Source organism: Xenopus tropicalis, chromosome 7 (assembly GCF_000004195.4).
Source record: "Xenopus tropicalis strain Nigerian chromosome 7, UCB_Xtro_10.0, whole genome shotgun sequence".
NCBI classification, from domain to species: Eukaryota; Metazoa; Chordata; class Amphibia; order Anura; family Pipidae; genus Xenopus; species Xenopus tropicalis.
The window spans coordinates 19,740,321-19,760,227 of NC_030683.2; the positions used below are offsets into that span (position 1 = coordinate 19,740,321).

Genomic DNA, 19,907 nt, shown 5'->3' on the forward strand with positions numbered 1-19,907 from the left:
GTAACATTGCCTCCCAGCCCCCTGCATAAATTTATATTTGGAAACTTATCTGTGCCATTTTGTTTCCCTGGTTCCTGTTCCAAACTGCAGTAGGAAAGTTACTTGTCTGCTATATGAAGGGGAAAATTGCTTTGAGAACTTTAATGTAGAGCTCTTCTGGCCCAAGCCTAAAGCAAGAATATTAAAAATTGGCATTTTGGGGGGGAAAACTGAATGAATAGGCTGGTCAGTAAGTCAGCCCAGAGAATCTAACCAACAAAAAGACATTGTTTTTAGTAGTTTATTGGTCCCCTTAGTGATGTAATTAGCCCAGGTATATAATAAGTGTTCCCTTTTATTCCTGGAGATTTACTTGAGGGTTCTTTATGTGGATAGAAATGGGAACTGCTGGATGTATAAAGACAGCTGCTAATTGTACAACAATATAAGTAAAAATAATGTATTTTATGTATAGGCAACTCACTAGAAAAAATATTGTCCACAAAAATCAGTGTGAGACAAAGAGCAATGTATAATATGACATTCACTGATGGTTGAACTATATGTGGCTGATGGGGAAAACTGGTGAGGCTGAAACCAATGCACTATAAACAAAACAGGGTTTGAAATGCATTGAGACTTATAACTTTCATCTGTATGGTGGGGACTGTGTGAGGGCTGCATCATTTTGGATTTTTGGCCTCCACTGTTAGACACAACTTGTTATTAACAAAAATCCCCAAATGCTTTTCAAGGTCCCCAACCCACTACCATTTAGTGTATAACTACAATTTATGTTATAGCCTTGCATTTATAAACACTTATGTAGTCAAATTGCTCTACAAAGTAGAAACATTCTACATGGAACTTTATAGTATCAGCTCAAATAGAGACAGTACAATGCCAAGGTGGTTAAAAAGACAGGTCACAGGCCCCTGCAGTAATCTACTAACACTGGTTCAATGAAAAAATGTTCCGTATACCACGACTCTGTGTAATCTATCCTTAGTCAGTCCTCTATTCAAGTACGAATATTATGTTCCAAGCCAATATTCCTTCATTTCATCAGTAACCTGTGTGATATTGGATCAAATGCTTTTAGCAAAATCTAAGTAGATCATATCCACTGTCATTCTAGCGCCTAGGTTCCTTCTCACCTCCCCATGGAAGGCAATTAAATTTGTCTGGCAAGATCTAGTGCACATAAAACTGTTCTGGCACAAACTCATAGTATTATCATTTGCAAGGTATACGAGTATCCTGTCCCTTATTACCCTTTCAAAAACTTTCCTACAGCACCAAGCCAGACTTCAAAGAATCCTGGAAATTTACGTTTGTTAATCACAGGGCATTGGAGCTTATTTCTAACCGTAATGCTAACGGCAAGGGGGGGGGATTAATGGTTTCATCTGTCCCTTCACACCATGTCCCCAGCAGTTCTCTGCATGAAGATGTCCCCATGCACTGCTGAGAGAATGGGTTTGCCTAGGGATTTTTTTAATTATTATTTTGACTATATGTAACAATAAATGGTGTAACTTTTAACAAGCTAATTTAAATTTTTAAATGTCATAAAATGATCAGAGATATATTAACATTATTTATGACAAATATAATATTTATTAATAGTGAATAATTTGACAGATTTTTGAGCTGGAGATTCATCCTCCTGGATCTGTAGGTCTTCATCCCATGGCATCAATACAAGCTCTTCTTGTTGGCTCTGTTAAGGAATAAAAAAAAACAAAACAAATTATTCAAAAATATAACCGTGCTTGACCTGCCTAACTGCCAGTTGATCGAGAGGAAGGCAAAAAACCCCATCTGAAGCCTCTCTAATTTGCCGCAGAGGGGAAAAATTTCCTTCCTGACTCCAAGATGGCAATCGGACCAGTCCCTGGGGCAACTTGTGCAAACAGACCTCCCCCCCAGCCGCAAGCACGCTTGCGCGGACACTTAGGGGCACATTTACTAATCCACGAACGTCCGAAAAGCGTCCAAATGCGTTTTTTTCGTAATGATCGGTACTTTGCGACTTTTTCGAGCTCTCAATACGAAAGTTGCCACAATTCGCGAAAGTCGTAATGGCAATGAAAAAGTCGCGACAATTCACGAAAGTTATAATGGCAATGAAAAAGTCGCGACAATTCACAAAATTTGTTATGGCTATGAAAAAGTCACGACAATTCGCGCAAGTCGTACCGGTTACGAAAAAGTCGCGACAATTTATGGGAAAGTCGTAACGGCGACGAAAAAATCGCAAAATGTTTGTTTTCCAATCCGAATTTTTCTCATTCGGATTAGTGGATTAGTAAATCAGCCCCTTAGACTCCTATATGGAGCAGTGGGGAGAGGCCCTCAGTGCTCCATACAGTCCGATTTCAGTGTTTTTTTAACTGGGGATTCATCCTCCTGGATCTGCAGGTCTTCATCCCATGGCATCAATACAAGCTCTTCTTTTTGGCTCTGTTAAGGAATAAAAAACAAATTATTCAAAAATATATCCGTGCTTGATATGGCAATGTATTTGGTTCTTTGACAGTTGGGTTAATATCTTTCATCAGTCCACGTGTGCCAGTAATAGATTATAATGTTAGATGAAAATACCTGTAAAACATTTTACTATTCAGCGCAAGTAATATGATCAGTCATAGTTCAAAGAGCAAAGGATTAAATGGGTTAAATGTTCTGATCACTGCCAAAAAACTAAATGTAATGTCTGTACCAAGCACTACTGCCTGCTAGTTAGCCAATGGCCATGTATCTGAACTGTAGGAAGCTGTGTTTTTGAAGTGCCAAATTTTTTTTAGAATGGGTAGGTCGTTGATGACCTCCCTAATAGCGGATTTATGATTGTGAATCCTTTCCCGCAATGTGACTCCCATACTCTGTGTTGGCAAAATGTTCACACAATTTTAACTGCAATCAAATGGACCCTGTATGTTAATGTTACCATTAAGTACAAGGCACTGTTTCATTTTTACAGATAAAAAGGAAATCATTTCTAAAAATCAGAATTATTTGCTGAAAGTGAACTTCATGGCAGATGGCGTTCATGGAATTTGGAAATTTCTGCTTTCCAGATACAGGATCTCATACCCGTACACATAAAATATGGTAGAAATAAAAACTTACCCATTCAAGAAGCCGATTGACTTTGTCCATACACTCAAGGCATCAGCTCCATCTTCTGTAAAAAATCTTCACCCAAGGATCCAAAACACGTTTTTTTTCATAGATAGACATGATGTCAGTATCACTTACATCTATCACCAGAGGTTTTTTTTGTTTAAAACCCTCCCCCGCCCACACACCCACCCCCTTTTGGTGTTTCATCTTTAGGCTCAGATGAGGGGGTTATTGCAATGCAAGGAAAGGCTGGAGAACATTTTCTACCAGTGCCTGATCATTGTGCCGCATTGCACCGCCACCCACAGCCCATTGATACTGAGGCACATGGAGAGCTACACGTGCCTCGGAATATAGGTAACAATAGGCTGAGGGGGGTAATGGAGGGTTTTAAACAAAACATGCCAGTGATAGGTTAGAGCGATACCAACTTGATTACTATCTATTACTAATTCCGTATAACTCCTAACACGATTCCTCTTTTATAGTATCCATCCATCCTTATCCACTTTTGGTTGTTCATCGTTTTCTTCTGGTTGTGTGAACTTAAGGTTGACAGGACAATTAAACTCTGCAAATATCTCTTGGAAAATGTGTTGCGCAACAGTAGAATGAAATCCTCCATCTGACATTCTTCTGATCTTGTTACACGGCCGACACATTATCCTAAAGCATCTCAGTGGATTCTGTCTTGGAATGAACGGTGGCTTTATTTGTTTTTGATGAAGGGCTCTAAAGTCTAAGCCCTACAAAAAAGAGAAAGAGTAAAATTATTATTAAGGACGCAAAGTTGCAAAGTTCTTCAAAAGGAATATGAAAAGAGGAGGGCCTAAAGAGGAAGATAAGTACTAAAAAGTTGCAATAGCTATAAAATTGTAGCGTTCACAAAGTAATAGTTTTTTTTGCTGTTCGGTCAGTGACCCAGTTTTAAAAGCTGGAAAGAGTCTATAAAGTCTATAAAAAGACCAATTGCAAAGAATAGGCCATTTTATAACATACTAAAAGTTAACCTGAAGGTAAACCACCCCTTTAACTAAGCTTGATATCTGTACTGATATTTTCTACTGTATAGAGTATATTTTTATGGTTTTTTTTAGGCTTACCCCCAAAAATCCCTGTATAAATATTACAACAATATAAATATCTTTTATTACAAGAATTAATTATACCACAGAAGTCTAACACTCTGACAATGTAAACACTGCTGTTTTACAGTCAAATCATTAACAAAAGATTTTCTGTCTAAATAGGAACATACCTTAAAGAAAGCCATTCCTTTTAAATCATTAAGCTGATTTTCATTGTTTCCTAGTCGTTTTTGTGGATCTTTCATCAGGAGCTATAAATATAAATACATAGAGTCACACACACATAAGTGTATAGATCAGTCAGATACTTGAAGATAAAAATGATTAAGCTACGGCTAATAAAGGACCCTGTGATAACAGCTGTTATGTGCTATCATCTGTTAATGTTACTTATTGCTTACTTATATTGATGTGGCCTACATGGCCAAATACCTCTATTTTGCCATTGGCACGGTCAATATGCTAGGTTTTGAAAAAACATTGACTAATTCTGATGTTGCTTATAAGGTAGATCCAACCAGATTATGATCACCTGGAGCATTGTTAAGAGTTAATCATTATTTGAATGATTCGACTAAATGAGCCAAATGGCAATTATGTACAAGTGTTGGATTTGTCTGGAACAAGGTTATGTCACTTTCAGGTCTCTGTGAAAACAGTTTTTAACTATAAAACAATAGCCATTTTCTGCACTTTCCACACTGATTTCCAAAAAAAGTTTGATTAACATTCAAGTTATCTAATGCAAGCAGCAAACATAAATGTTGGCCAAAGTGGCAATGGGAATGAGAACTATAAGACTGAGAAGTGACTATTTCTGAATAAACTGGATAATAGTAAAATATCAAAATCATGCTGATAACTTACACTTTTTATTATCTCGGTGGAAGGCGCCCCAAGTTTTTTCGGATATTTGGGCTCAGTAGTCCTGATGTTAATAACTGTTCTTCGTATAGATCCCCCTGTGAATGGACGCTGAAGAAGAGGAATTAGATTTGTTTAGCATGGGAAAAACAACAAGCCAAAATACTTATAGATACTATTGTACGAATCTGGCTGTACAATTTCTATTCTGCTGTACTATCGTCTGTTTTGGGATTTTTTGATAAATATGCGTCTAGAAATCCCACAGAAATGAATTGAGCGTGGGTGAGTTTTTTGTATTAATGTCTAAACTCTAAAACTGATAGATCTGCCCCTTAGAATTCTGTGTATAGCAAAAGGGATAGATCCAAGAATACCGAATTGTGTACGCATGTGACAAATGAGTGCACGGCTTAGAATGGACCAATGGAATAGATAATTACAATAGGGATGGAATACGTATACATATGTACTAACCCTATCTGACCAGTGTGTAGTAAATCTTTAAAAGATACATTTTGCAGTTATAACTGTAGGCTGATACTAAGTAGTAAACATCAATTTTCCATTAATCATAACGGTTAATGGGACATGTACAGGATATAAACAACCGTCATGTCCATGCCAGTTCCTTTCTTGTTACTGCTCTATGTACAGTGCTGTTTTTCATACAAATGTAGCTGCAACTCCCTTGTTAAGTCTGTAAATAGGCACTTACCTTGCCGAGACGCATTTCGTAAATCATCACTCCTAATGACCAAAAGTCCACGATTTTTGTGTAGCTCTTTGGTCCGAATAGATCAGGGGCCATATACCAAAGGGTTCCACATATGTTCGCAGCAAAGGGATCCCAGCTTGTAACTGAAATAAAAACAAAGCTAAAAGTTAGCTGGAAATCATAGTTGTATCAGTAGAACACATCCATTGATGGCCTCATTCCATTCTAATGTCTATTGTAGCTGTTTAACATCTATTCATAATCATTTTATTCTTGATTATGTAGCCATTGTTTTACACAGGCTGATCACAACCTTCCATGCCATCTGCCTTAACATTCCTAAAATCTTTTTTGAAGTAGCTAGTGGGGTTATTGTAGTGTTAGTAATTGCCCTAATGATATGACATAATCTGGGGCATGATTAGGTGCACTGTCACCTTAAAACCCGAATAGTTAGCTAAATACAGCAGTAAATGGAATGTTAAAGGAGAAGGAAAGGAATTACTGGGGGGGGGTGTCAAAATGTTAGGCGCCCCAGTGACTGTAATTGCTCACTTCATACTGCAGGCTGGTGCTCCTGTTAGGAGAAAACCTCACCAGCCCGGGGTAGCTGCGAGCGAGTGTTTCCTCTTCGTCGTTCTGTCTTTGCGGCGCTTGGGTACACGCAGTAGAGTGAAACACCGAACTTTAACAAAACACGGCTTTTTCACAGTACTGTGCGCGCTTCGGCCCCGGGATCGCAAATAAAGAAGACAGGAGGAAGAGGATCACTTGCGCACAGGTACTCTGAGCCAGGGCAGTTTTCTGCTGACAGGGGCACAGGCCCGGGGGATCAGGTGACTACAATCACTGGGGGGGCCTTACATCTTGGCACCCCCTCATGGTTGTATCTTTCAGGGAAAAAGCCATTTTTCTAGTGCAAACATTTCCCTGTATCTTTCCCCTACATACAACTACTGTTCTGCAGGTAGGTCCAGGACTAAAGGTGGCCATACACGAGGCGATTTCGCTCGTTGTGCGATGAACGATTATATCGACAAACGATCGTATGGCGATCGAGTTCCCATACGATATGCCATCCACGGGCAACGATAATTCGGGAAAGATTTCGTCGCATCATTATCGTAAAATACGTACGATCGTACATCTACGTACATCTACGTACGATCGAATGTCGTTGACTTCCGCTGCTGGCAATCGTGACATGCGCAGAGAACAATCGTTGAAAGACAAATGTCTGACACTCACACCAACTGGCAGATTTTATCGTTAAACGACCAAAATTTTTAAACCTGGCCGATCGATTTTGGGGACGATAATGTCGGCTCGTTTAGTGGGCCGACGATCGTTCGTACACCACCAACTATACGATAACTTAACGATTCCATCGGATCGTTCGGGAATCGGTCGTTTGTAAAAAATCGGTCCGTGTATGGCCACCTTAAGCTACGGGCTTGTCCCTATGAAACAAATCTGCTACTACTTACATCTGGCAGCGACCCCATAATCAGATATCTTCACGTATCCATCCCAGTCCATTAATATATTTTCTGGCTTTATATCTCTGCAATAATGAAAAAAAAATGAAATCAGTGCAAAAGAACGATATTTGAAGAATGCAACTCCATAGCAACACTGGCCATGTATATGAATTCCCTAGGAAGTTTCTGGAATAGAGAAGGAGACCTAGGAACCTATATAGAAGGGATAGGAGACCCATAGTAGCAGGTGCTTGTGTATTCCAGGCCTAGTCAGGAAAGGCAATTTATGGTTAGATCCTCTAATAGCTCAGCTAGGTTAGCTAGGAAGGGTGGCTTTGGCAAGAAAGAGAAGTAGGCCTGGATTTGCTAACACAGCCCCCCAAGGCTGCCCTCTTCAATTTTAGATAATTTTTTTTTATCTAAAAACGCCCCAGTGAAGCAATAGCAGGACTAGATAGCATTTCCCAATAGGAAACAAAATGTGGGGCTCACAGTGCTAAATCCCCACATCACACAGAATCCTATGTGGTACAAGGACAATGGCATTTTGTTAACACTCACCGATGCATAATGCCCCTGAAGTGCAGAAACTCCAAACCTGAGATGATACAAGCTGCATAAAATCTGCAAAAGAAAACCCATAAAGACTTCAATCAGCTTTTGCTTGTTTTAAAAATAAAATATTCGCTCTATTAATCTAGATGTACAACACAAATCTTATTTAGTGGCTCTACAATCTCAATCCCTAGTTTTTCCTAAAATGTTAGTCTCATTGTAAAAGGATTGCACCGGGCCATAACTGTGTTACTGCCAAAAACGTACCCATGAAAAGCTCCATGAAAGTTAAATACTACTTACGCCGATCTCTTTCGTGACATGGAACATCTTCTTACAAATTGCCTTAAGTCGCCTACGGGACAATAGTCCATTGCCAAACAAAGGTGAAACTCAGACTGAAATGCTGCAAATAGGCCAACACAGAACGGGTGGTATTCGACCCTTTTTACTGCTTCAAGGATTTCCCTCTCTTGTTTTATCCTGAAAAATCAAGATATAGAAATGATGAGCTTCTACCTGTCAACTGAATGGATCATTACATTTAGTCATGTTCTACAGCCACGTGGCCCATATAGCAGTTGGTTGGCTCACAGTAAAGTTGGCACATGTGTGACCACCTCTACTCTAAGGAGGTAAATATATTCAGTTTCCCAGAACTCACCATTCAATTACATGGGGTCTTAATGTATCCTTTCTCATAGCTTTGATAGCGACAGTTGTGTTTGTAGGTTTGTGTACTGCCTTGAATATCTGGAATGATAAGAGACAGAATGAAAACAGTTACCATAAATATGATCACATATGTCTTAATCTTATGTGCAGACTGAGCGACTTACCGTTGTTAAATTAAAATTTCCATAGCCTATTATACGCTTGATATCATACTCCCAAACTGCTGTCAACCTGGGTCTGAAAGCAAATCAAGAAAGGGTTAAACTCTGCATTCAGCTCCTTCAACTGCTGCAATTATGAAAATCTAACTAAGTGAGGGATACTATTCATCTATATTTGTTAAATAACTTGTAACATAAAATCTAGGAACAGTTCCATACCTTTGCAGTACTGCCTCCCATGATGCCATGGACTAAGGAAGAAAATGGGACACCGTTAGTGGGAATGGTTTATGGTGATTCCATTAAGCATTTTGTAGTGAGCATGTTTTTATGAGTGGGATCTGTGATTTGTAATAAAAAATATCTGAAATGAAAGTTTGTTAGGATATAAAACATGGTGATCCTGTATCAGTACCTCCAGGTGCAGCTACCAACACAGCTGTGTATTGTACTTTATTAACAGTAAGTGATAGGGCAGATTTCAGCTTCTGGTCCTTCAAACCGATTTGGCAGCTTATCTGCCCATGTAGGGGTACCCCCGACGGGCCTACCCAACCGATATCTGGCCTGCAATTGGCCAGATCTCCATTGGGCAGGTTTGATTTTTCACCGGATCGGGTTCCCGATCTGATAGCGCCTATGCCCGTGGTTGTAATGGGCCTGATTTTGCCCACCTTTAGGTGGGCATATTGGGAGAAGATCTGCTCTTTTGGAGACCTCACCAAACGAGTGAATCTTCCCACGTGTGGCCCCCTTAAGTATCCCTAGTGCAGTGATATTTTTAAAGGCACAATGCACTTGCCTTTATATTTAGTATGATATATATAGGACTGAATACTTTAGCTCTGAATTAGAACTGTTGGAATGTAATGTTATATTCACTTTACTGTACTGAGTCCCTCAATGACTTCTATTTTACCTGACATTTTTATTATACTTACACTTTCTGAACTATAACTCTTTACATAACTTGACACGTAGCTATCTGAATCATTTACTGCATCTTCAACTGTCTGAGAGCCTGAAAAGAATCACATGATCACTATTAGTATGGCTTGTTCTCTTTAAAAATAATTCTAGGTAACACGGGCCCAATAAGCAGAGAAGGTAAGTAGTGAAACAAGTACAAATTGGAAGCATTTTTCTAAAGCTGTTATAAGGGCGACACAGAATGGCCAATTCTAAGCATCTTTTCGTTTGGTCTACATTTTTTATTTTTTTGTTTTTGAATGTGCCTTTTTCTTCTAACTCTTTCCAACTTTTAAATGGGGGTCACTGACCCCGGTAGCTATTGCTCTGTGAGGCTACAGTTTTCTATTTCTAAGTTACAGTTTCTATTTATGTCTTAGAAATATATCAGTCTCTCATTCTAATCACCCCATGGTTTCTAAGGTAATTTGAACCCTAGCAACCAGATAACTGCTGAAATTACAAACTGGGGAGTTGCCGAACAAAAACGGAATTATTAAAGAAAATACAAATAATAAAAAATGAAGACCAATTGCAAATTGTCTCAGAATATTACTCTCTATCATACTCTAAGTTAACTCAAAGGCGTACAACCCCCATAAAGTGATGGGAAAGAATGAACGCTACATGTGCTATACATGGTTTGTATTTAACATTAGCTTGTTCGGGAAAAATAACGAAAGGCATTTGGGCCTCAAACCCAGCATGAGTTAGCAAACTCGATCGAATAAAATCATGATAATAAAATAAAAATTGAAATTTGGACTTTGATAGGTCAACCCCTTAACTTGTTTGTTTCCAATAAGGATTATTAATTATAACTTATTTACGATAAATGGCAAAATAAAAGAGATTTCTATAAAAATGGCACCTGGAAGTTCCTCCGGTTTCTCCTCTGGAAGCTGCAAAGGTTGAACAATTTCAACGCTTCCTTTCTGCTGTGAAGATACAAACAAATAAAGCTTTTAGAATAAAATGTGAAATCTTCATATTATTATAAAAATGAAAATGCAGTTCCTTCTCCATTCATATTAACGTTTTGTATTTACGGCCAATTACAGGGGTGGTTCAGCCTTAAGTTGACTGTTAGTATGTTATAGAATGGTCACATTCTCTGCGAGGCTATATTGTTACTGTTACTTTTTATTACAGATATTTATATTTAGGACCTCTCCTATTTATATACCAGTCTCTCATTCAAAATGCTCCCTGGTTGCTAAGGTAGTCTAAACTTAGCAACTAGATAGCAGAAATTCCAAACTGGAGAGTTGCTGAGCAAAAATTGACATAATTAAAAAAATACAAATAAATAAAATAAATAAATACCAATTACAAATTGTCTCAGAATATCACACCATGTCTACATCATACTAATAGTTAGCTCAAAGGTAAATAACCCCTTTAAATTAGATATAAAAAAAACAATGAAAATTAGAACCTAGCAGGGTGATATCTTTGTTTTATAATAAGTGTTTATGGGATATTTTTGATAGTAAGCTGCCCCATTCAGCCATAACTTTTTCCTGCTCATATTCACTTGGAAAGGGTTTAGCAGCCTTACCTTCCTCCGACACGAGAACGCGTTGGTCAATCCTCGTCGAATTCTTCGAAACATTTTAGTTGATTCTAGGATATAAAAATGTAGAATAATGAATTCAACTGTCCTCGGTGAATCTTTCTACCAGTAATGATCCCTGGATCTGTGCTCCATATGGGAAGGCAGCTCATTTATTCATTAATATATTATGAGATCATCAATAATTGCAAAATGATCACATTTTCATTTTAAGCCAATACACAAACTAAAGAAATATTCATTAAAATCTGAGCCTGGCGGAATTTGAACCTTCCCTAATTTGTTCTCTCTTACATTGCCTATTGTTTGATAAATATAATTTCATACCTGCTCGGTCACTCTCTGTTTTACTTGTTTCTTTTTCCTCATTTTCCACTTTTTCACTGGCTGTTTTCTCATTTTGTGATTCTTGTGATTCTTCACTTTCTTCTTCTTCCTCGTTTTCTAGTGTTTCACTTTCTTCTTCCTCACTATCTGTTTCTTTCTCATTGTCTGTTTCCTCACTATCTGTTTCTTTTTCATTGTCTGTTTCCTCACTTTCTGAACTATCACTTTCTATTTCCTCATTCTCTGCTGTACAATACTGCATTTCATCCCTTTCCATTTCTTCATTTTCTGCAGTATAATACACGGTTTCCTCACTTTCTAAAGTATCACTTTCTGTTTCCTCACTCTCTTCTTCTTCGTTGTCTGTTTCCTCATATTCTACTTTTTCATCTTTTTCCCCATTTCCAGATTCTTCATTGTCTGCTTCTTGAGACACGTTAGGAGTAGGTTCACTGCTACTTTCGGAGTCCTACATGAAAGAAAAAAGCTCATGAAAATGACTCGACTCATTTGCTGCACAAATACATCCAAATCCACTGTGAGTTGTATCATGGTGCATAAGTGACTAGTCACCTTCTATAACCCCAGACTTAAGGTGGCCATACACAGACCAATTCTAGCTGCTGATATTGGTCCCTTAGACGGATTCGTCAGCTAATTGGCCCATGTAGGGGCACCAACGGCGGGCCTGCCCGACCGATATCTGGCCTGAAATCGACAGATATCAATCGGGCAGGTTAAAAAATTTAGTCGGATCAGGGACTGCATCGGCTCCTTGATGCGACCCCCGATCGGACTTCTCCTATACCCGTCGTTATAATTCGATCGATTGGCCCCAGGGCCAAACGATCGAATTACCCTGGATTCTCCCGATATTGCCTACCCGTAGGTGGGGGATATCGGAAGAAGATCCGCTCGCTTGGCGACATCGCCAAGCGAGTGGATCTGAAGGCATATAGCCACCTGTAGAATTTAGCTCCTTATCAAGAATCTGCTTTCTCATTCAGATAATAAAACAACTAGAGGAGCCATGAACCCTTCAACAATTGTTGGCACTGGTCTACTTCTATTTTGCCCAGGTTTTACACAAATTCCAGAATCATGCATTTATATTTTTGCACATTTTGAGTGCCTGTGATAATATCATTGTGGTTGGAAACACTGGTGTCAGTATGGTATGATGGGAGTGTGACATCTATTGTAGATACCTATTTCACAGCTCTCAGAATATGGCAAATTTATATCAAAAACTTACACTAGAAGAAATGAAAAACTTGATCTCCATCTTCTTTTCAGAATCCTTAGGCTCCTGTAGGCTTACGGTGTTTCCATTCCCTAACTCTGGATCAGCTGCATAGATCTGATCATCTGCAGAAATGAAAGAATATTATTTAATCACTCTGTTATCATTTGTATAAAAAACAACAATTGATGGCACAGATCCTGTTAGTAGATAAGGTTACTCAGAAAGTAATATATTATCATATATTAAGCCAGAGGTATGACTGGTAACTGTATAAAGCCACTGGTATCAAATATTGTTCTTAAAGACCTACTAAAGTCTGTAAACAAATGACATTTAAAATACAGGTATGGGACCTGTTATCCAGAATGCTGGGGACCTGGGGTTTTCCAGGTAAGGGGTCTTTCCATGATTTGGCTCTTCATACATTAATTCTACTAAAAATCATTTAAACATTAAACAAACCCAGTAGGATTGTTTGCTTCCAATAAGGATTATTAATTATAACTTATTTACAATAAATGGCAAAATAAAAGAGATTTCTATTAAAAACGGCACCTGGAAGTTTCTCGGGTTTCTCCTCTGGAACATCGGATATTTTTGGAAGCTGCAAAGGTTGAACTATTTCAACGCTTCCTTTTTGCTGTGAGGATACAAACAAATGAAGCTTTTAGAATAAAATGTGAAATCTTCATATTGTTATCAAAATGAAAATGCAGGCCCTTCTCCATTCATATTAACGTTTTGTATTTACGGCCAATTACAGGGGTGGTTCAGCCTTAAGTTGTTAGTATGTTATAGAATGGTCACATTCTCTGTGAGGCTATATTGTTACTGTTACTTTTTATTACTAATTTTTATATTCAGGTCCTCTCCTATTTATATACCAGTCTCTCATTCAAAACGCTTCCTGGTTGCTAAGGTAGTCTAAACTTAGCAACCAGATAACAGCAGAAATTTCAAACTGGAGAGTCACTGAGCAAAAATTGCTATAATTAAAAAAATACAAATAATAAAAATAAATAAATACCAATTACAAATTGTCTCGTAATATCACACCATATCTACCTCAAAGGTAAACAACCCATTTAAATTAGATATAAAAATACAATAAAAATGAGAACCTAGCCGGGTGATATCTTTGTTTTATATTTCCCACAATCTATAGTAAATGTTTATAGAATATTTTGATAGTAAGCCATTCAGCCATAACTTATTCCAGTAGCCCAATGACCCGTAGTAAAACGTAGGGAAGCAGGGGCATGACAGACGCGTTGGACAGACTTAGCCACTCCCAGTTACAGGTGATTGGTTAGTTCGTAAGGGGTATAAAATGCGGGTAACTGTTCCAGCTTCTCACTCCATTTTAGTCAGCAGAGTAGAACGCCCACCCTCCCTCCCTATAGAGGTGGAGGTAGCGGAGTGTCGTTGGCGGGGTGATTAAGTTGGGGGAAAGCAATGGTTGGGTTAGGAGGGGAGTTTTATAGTTAAGTGGGGCTGGCATGCTTGGAACCTCAGGGGTAAGAAAGTGGATTAGGAGGTAAGTTTTGTTGGGTAGTTGGTTCCGGGCCAGAAGGGCAGCTGGCAGCGCCAGTTGCGCTGCGCAGTTATTGGATTGTTACAGTGTTTGGCTATTTAAAAGTTGGTTTGTTTGTTATACAAACATTTGTGTTATGTTTGAGATGTTGTTTCACATTTGTTATTTATGTTATGTTTTAAATTAAAACTTCACTTGTTGTTAATAAATTTTCTGCGGCCATTTTTATCCCAAGAATTGGTGTCTGTGTGTTTATTGGGGATGGTAAGTAAAGAGGTAAAAGGGGGTTGTTGGTTGGGAGAAGGGCGGGTCAAGTTCCAACGTTACTCATGTCATGCTCATATTCACTGAGAAAGGGTTTAGCAGCCTTACCTTCCTCCGACAAGAGCACACGCTAAGTAATGCTCGTCTAATTCTTCTAAACATTGTTGTTGATTCTAGGATATAAAAATGTAGAATAATTAATTAGAGTTTAATTGTGCCGCAGTTAAGCCTAATTATATATGAGAAATAGAGAAACTTCTATTACACAAAGGGGCACATTTACTAATCCACGAACGTCCGAAAAGCGTCAGTAAACCACACCTGTTTGGTTAATTTGAATTGCATTTTTAAAAACACCCCAATCAAGACCTATAGAATAGATATCTATCTATATCCAAACACACAGTATTATAGTCCATATGTTGTCCTCATACAAAGTGCTGGATCAACCCAACTGAATAAAATAATAAAAATAATAAGGATATATTATTATCATTATTATTATTATACCTGTACTTTTAATTACATATTTACCAACTTCTTTTTTGAAGTAAGAAATTACTCTTTTGAGTACCTAGGTTTAGAAAAGAAAACCCTATACTTACAGCTTAGTTAATAAGCAAAAGGTGTAGTTCACTTATTAACACTGACTGACTGCTGCAAGCGCGTCTGATCAGTAACTAATTAGCAATGAAACCATAAGTGTGGCACTGAAGCTATACTTGCTTCTTGGGCCATTGTGACATCACTTGCTTCTAGGGGCATTGTGACATCAGTGGTCGCCATGACAACATGTGTCCTAGGACCACCCACGATGTTCTAACAATCAGTCTATACACTAGAAATTAATCTTACATTCTTTTACCCATCAAATCTCACAAAAATGATTGCCACAACATAATATTTGTATGTAATAATCCTTATAAAATAAATACAATAAAAAGAAGAATAAGATTTAGATGTTTTTACTAAATTGTAATTTACTTGTCAAAATGTTTAGGATTGTTAGCAGATAAAAGAGACAAGGTTTCTATCGCTATACAGACAGACCCCCTAATGTATGTGCATTTTAGTCCTTTGGCACTGGAGAAGCTGTAAATCATTTATTTTATTTCTGTACATTTGCTTCAGTTGTCAGTGAGTATGTTCCTATCTATATACACACACAGACACCAGTGTATCTGCTGGGTTTTCTCAGGGCATTATGGCATCACTTGTACATCAAGTTGCCGGAGGCCCCCAGAATTCACTGCCAATCAGTCTATAGCTAGAAATGTATATTAAACTTATTTATCAGTCAAACCTCACTAAGTTAAGTCTCACAGCACAATATTTGTATTTACTATTCTCAAAATGAATAAATAACAAGAAAACAAACCATTGGAAAAGAACCTGTTTAAAATGTTTGAAAATGTTGTTTTAATTACATATTTAAAATCACTATTTTTCCCCAAATGCTTCTATCTATCTATCTATCTATCTGTCTGTCTGTCTGTCTATCTAGATATCTATCTGCTGCCTAAATATTGGTGCTAGTAAATATCTGATAAATAAAATTTGTATGGATTTAAATATTAGAGTCAAGACATCTCAGATAAGGAAATCTATTTTCTACATAAAGCGTTATACTCACTGATTAGTTGATAAAATAAAAGTTAGTTCACTTGTTAGCACTGACTGACTGCTGAAAGCGCGTCTGATCTGTAGCTAACCACCAATGACACTTACAGTGTTGCACTGAAGCTATACTTGCTTCTTGGGCATTATGACATCACTTGCTTCTAAAGCCATTGTGACATCAGTGGTCGCCATGACAACAGGTGTCCTAGGACCACCCACGATGTTCTAACAATCAGTCTATACACTAGAAATTAATCTTACATTCTTTTACCCATCAAATCTCACAAAAATGATTGCCACAACATAATATTTATATGTAATAATCCTTATCAAATAAATACAATAAAAAGAAGAATAAGATTTAGATGTTTTTACTAAATTGTAATTTACTTGTCCAAATGTTTAGGATTGTTAGCAGATAATATAGACAAGGTTTCTATCGATATACAGACAGACCCCCTAATGTATGTGCATTTTAGTCCTTTGGCACTGGAGAAGCTGTAAATCATTTATTTTTGTACATTTAATTCAGTTGTCAGTGAGTATGTTCCTATCTATATACAAACAATATTAGAGTCAAGACATCTCAGATAAGGAAACCTATTTTCTACATAAAGCGTTATACTCACTGATTAGTTGATAAAATAAAAGTTAGTTCACTTGTTAGCACTGACTGACTGCTGAAAGCGCGTCTGATCTGTAGCTAACCAGCAATGACACTAACAGTGTGGCACTGAAGCTATACTTGCTTCTTGAGCATTATGACATCACTTGTTTCTTGGGCCATTATGACATTAGTGGTTGCCATGACATCAATGCTTGCCTTGACAGCCTGCGTTCCAGGACCACCCACTGTGAAACTTACTAACCATCAGCTCTTTAGCTAACAATTTCTGAATTAGCTGAGTAGTGAAAAAAAATATTTACACATTATAATATAAGAATTTAATATTTTTCACAAAATAAATGCTATAGAAAAAACACAACTCATCATAGTAAAATAATGAGTAAATATGTATTTTTCTATCTATCTATCTATCTATCTATCTATCTATCTATCATCTATCTATATCTATATATCTATAGTACAGGTATCGGACCCCTTATCTGGAAACCCATTATCCAGAAAGTTCCAAATTACAGACTAATTAAAGGCCATCTTTCATAGACTCCATTTTAATAAAACAATTCACATTTTTAAAAATGTGAATTTTTATTTTTTCTTATTCTCTGTAATAATAAAACAGTACCTTTACTTGATCCCAACTAAGATATAATTACCCCTTATTGGGGGCAGAACAGCCCTATTGGGTTTATTTAATGGTTAAATGATTCCCTTTTCTCTGTAATAATAAAACAGTACCTGTACTTGATCCCAACTAAGATATAATTACCCCTTATTGGGGGAAGAACAGCCCTATTGGGTTTATTTAATGGTTAAATGATTCCCTTTTCTCTGTAATAATAAAACAGTACCTGTACTTGATCCCAACTAAGATATAATTACCCCTTATTGGGGGCAGAACAGCCCTATTGGGTTTATTTAATGGTTAAATGATTCCCTTTTCTCTGTAATAATAAAACAGTACCTGTACTTGATCCCAACTAAGATATAATTACCCCTTATTGGGGGAAGAACAGCCCTATTGGGTTTATTTAATGGTTAAATGATTCCCTTTTCTCTGTAATAATAAAACAGTACCTGTACTTGATCCCAACTAAGATATAATTACCCCTTATTGGGGGCAGAACAGCCCTATTGGGTTTATTTAATGGTTAAATGATTCCCTTTTCTCTGTAATAATAAAACAGTACCTGTACTTGATCCCAACTAAGATATAATTACCCCTTATTGGGGGCAGAACAGCCCTATTGGGTTTATTTCATGTTTAAATGATTCCCTTTTCTCTGTAATAATAAAACAGTACCTGTACTTGATCCCAACTAAGATATAATTACCCCTTATTGGGGGCAGAACAGCCCTATTGGGTTTATTTAATGGTTAAATGATTCCCTTTTCTCTTTAATAATAAAACAGTACCTGTACTTTATCCCAACTAAGATATAGTTAATCCTTATTGGAGCCAAAACAATCTTATTGAGTTTAATTACTGTTTAAATATTTTTTTAAGGTACGAGATCCGAATTACGGAAAGAACTCTTAATCGGAAAACCCCAGGTCCCAAGCATTCTGGATAAAGGGTCCCATACCTGTACTGTATATAAACACATGGACAATAGTGCTGCTCTCATATCCATTATGACATGAAATTGAGCAGCCGGGGACCACTGCCTCTGGAATCTACTAACTGTTAGCCTATAAGCTAGAAATTTATATTAAACTCTTTTATCTCTAATATTCTATTTGTATAACATAATAATCAGATTTGTTATATTTACTAATCATTAGTACATGCTCCTAGTTCCTGCGAGTACTTGAGGCAAGAGCTAAAGAGCCAAACCCCCCCGCTCTGATGAATAGTACGCACCTTCATAAACTGACACTAGGGAACATTGGAATTACTGCCACACTGAATATGGTGGCAGTTTCAGGGCTTCAGTATGGGGTTGGGTCAATAGCATCAATCTTAAGCAAAGACCCTGCAAATCATATGCGCATTGTTTCGCTGGAAGTAACACCATCCCTATTCTGCAAATGTTATCAGCAACTGTTGTGTTATTCACAGGAACTGGAAAGCAGCTATAATGCATCTTGTGCTATTGCGATGCATGCAACTTACTATAAGGCTGCAGTGACGCTGGAGATTTGGGTAAAACACTGTAAATCGCATTCAAAAAATATGATTAGCACCATGCTCTGTGTATGTTAAACAACTCTTTAGATCACTACCTATCTATACATAAATCACCATGCTCATAATGCAATATTTTTTCTTAGAACTCTAGCATCAGAAAAGCTGTATCTGTAACAAGCGTGCGCAATGCACCAAAGCGCACTAAACACTGAGTGTATTGGTGAATTGCAGAAAAGTTGCAGCTAACATTTATAGAATGGAGGTAGCGCCACTGCAGGGATGGAGGGCCCAACACGACCAGTCCCTCCTTCCCCGGCCCAACCATGCCACACCATGCCACGGTGCCGACCTCGCCACTATATTTAAGGTAAGAGAGGGGCCGGGGAGGGGGGACAAAGCTACAGCAAACTCTGCGGTCTGGGCCCCCCTACTGCCTGGGCCCCTGCGTGGTGTGCTGAATATATGCCGTATATAGTTACGCCACTGGTTGGGATGGAGTCACTTTTGGTGCTTGATGTTTGAGCACCATGTGCGGCATTTATTAACATACGGAGTTTCGTGGTTTTATGTTTTTTCAAACCATGACTGAACGCATTTCCACAAACATCACATTTTTGGCATCAAAAACCAAACCCAAAATTTTGAGAATTAGTAAATGCCCCACATTACTGTGGGATTATTTGCATACAAGTCTCCTGCCCCCAGTTTAACAAAGGCGCTTGATTAAACAAAGGGGCAGGATGGGTGCGCTTGGTGCCCACTCTATTCAAGATGTGTGTGCAAGATGTGTGTTTGTAACTCCTATGTAAATTGTAGAGTCCCAAGCCGGACTTGGATTTCTTACTATTGAGTGCTATTCTGATACCTACCGGGAGCTGCTATCTTGCTCCCTTCCCATTGTTCTGCTGATCAGCTGCTGGGAGGGGGGGGCCGATATCACTCCAACTTGCAGCTCAGCAGTAAAG

General features: G+C 37.9%; 1 protein-coding gene across 1 annotated transcript; it reads right to left on the minus strand.

Moving 5' to 3' along the window:
• Nucleotides 1–2,252: 2,252 nt before the first annotated feature.
• LOC101733213 (RAC-alpha serine/threonine-protein kinase) lies at nt 2,253–19,846 on the minus strand. The gene is made up of 18 exons (XM_004916466.4): nt 19,812–19,846; nt 14,675–14,739; nt 13,324–13,408; nt 12,778–12,890; nt 11,523–11,991; nt 11,181–11,245; nt 10,491–10,557; nt 9,592–9,671; nt 8,870–8,901; nt 8,654–8,726; nt 8,479–8,567; nt 8,118–8,297; nt 7,821–7,883; nt 7,266–7,342; nt 5,779–5,921; nt 5,064–5,171; nt 4,367–4,447; nt 2,253–3,854 (listed from the first exon to the last, which is right to left on the minus strand). Exons 2-18 carry the CDS (start codon nt 14,726–14,728, stop codon nt 3,591–3,593), a joined length of 2,043 nt encoding a protein of 680 aa, XP_004916523.3. The 5' UTR covers nt 14,729–14,739; nt 19,812–19,846; the 3' UTR covers nt 2,253–3,590.
• Between the last annotated feature and the right edge of the window lie 61 nt (nt 19,847–19,907).

Excerpts from the sequence above, each read along its gene's own strand:
- LOC101733213 (XM_004916466.4), bottom strand. The coding sequence starts at position 14,728 with ATGTTTAGAAGAATTAGACGAGCATTACTTAGCGTGTGCTCTTGTCGG. Across the intron at positions 12,891-13,323 it reads GAAACCCGAGAAACTTCCAG|ATGATCAGATCTATGCAGCT; the intron begins GTGCCGTTTTTA and ends TCATTTCTGCAG. Across the intron at positions 11,246-11,522 it reads AACAGAGAGTGACCGAGCAG|AATCAACTAAAATGTTTCGA; the intron begins GTATGAAATTAT and ends TTTATATCCTAG.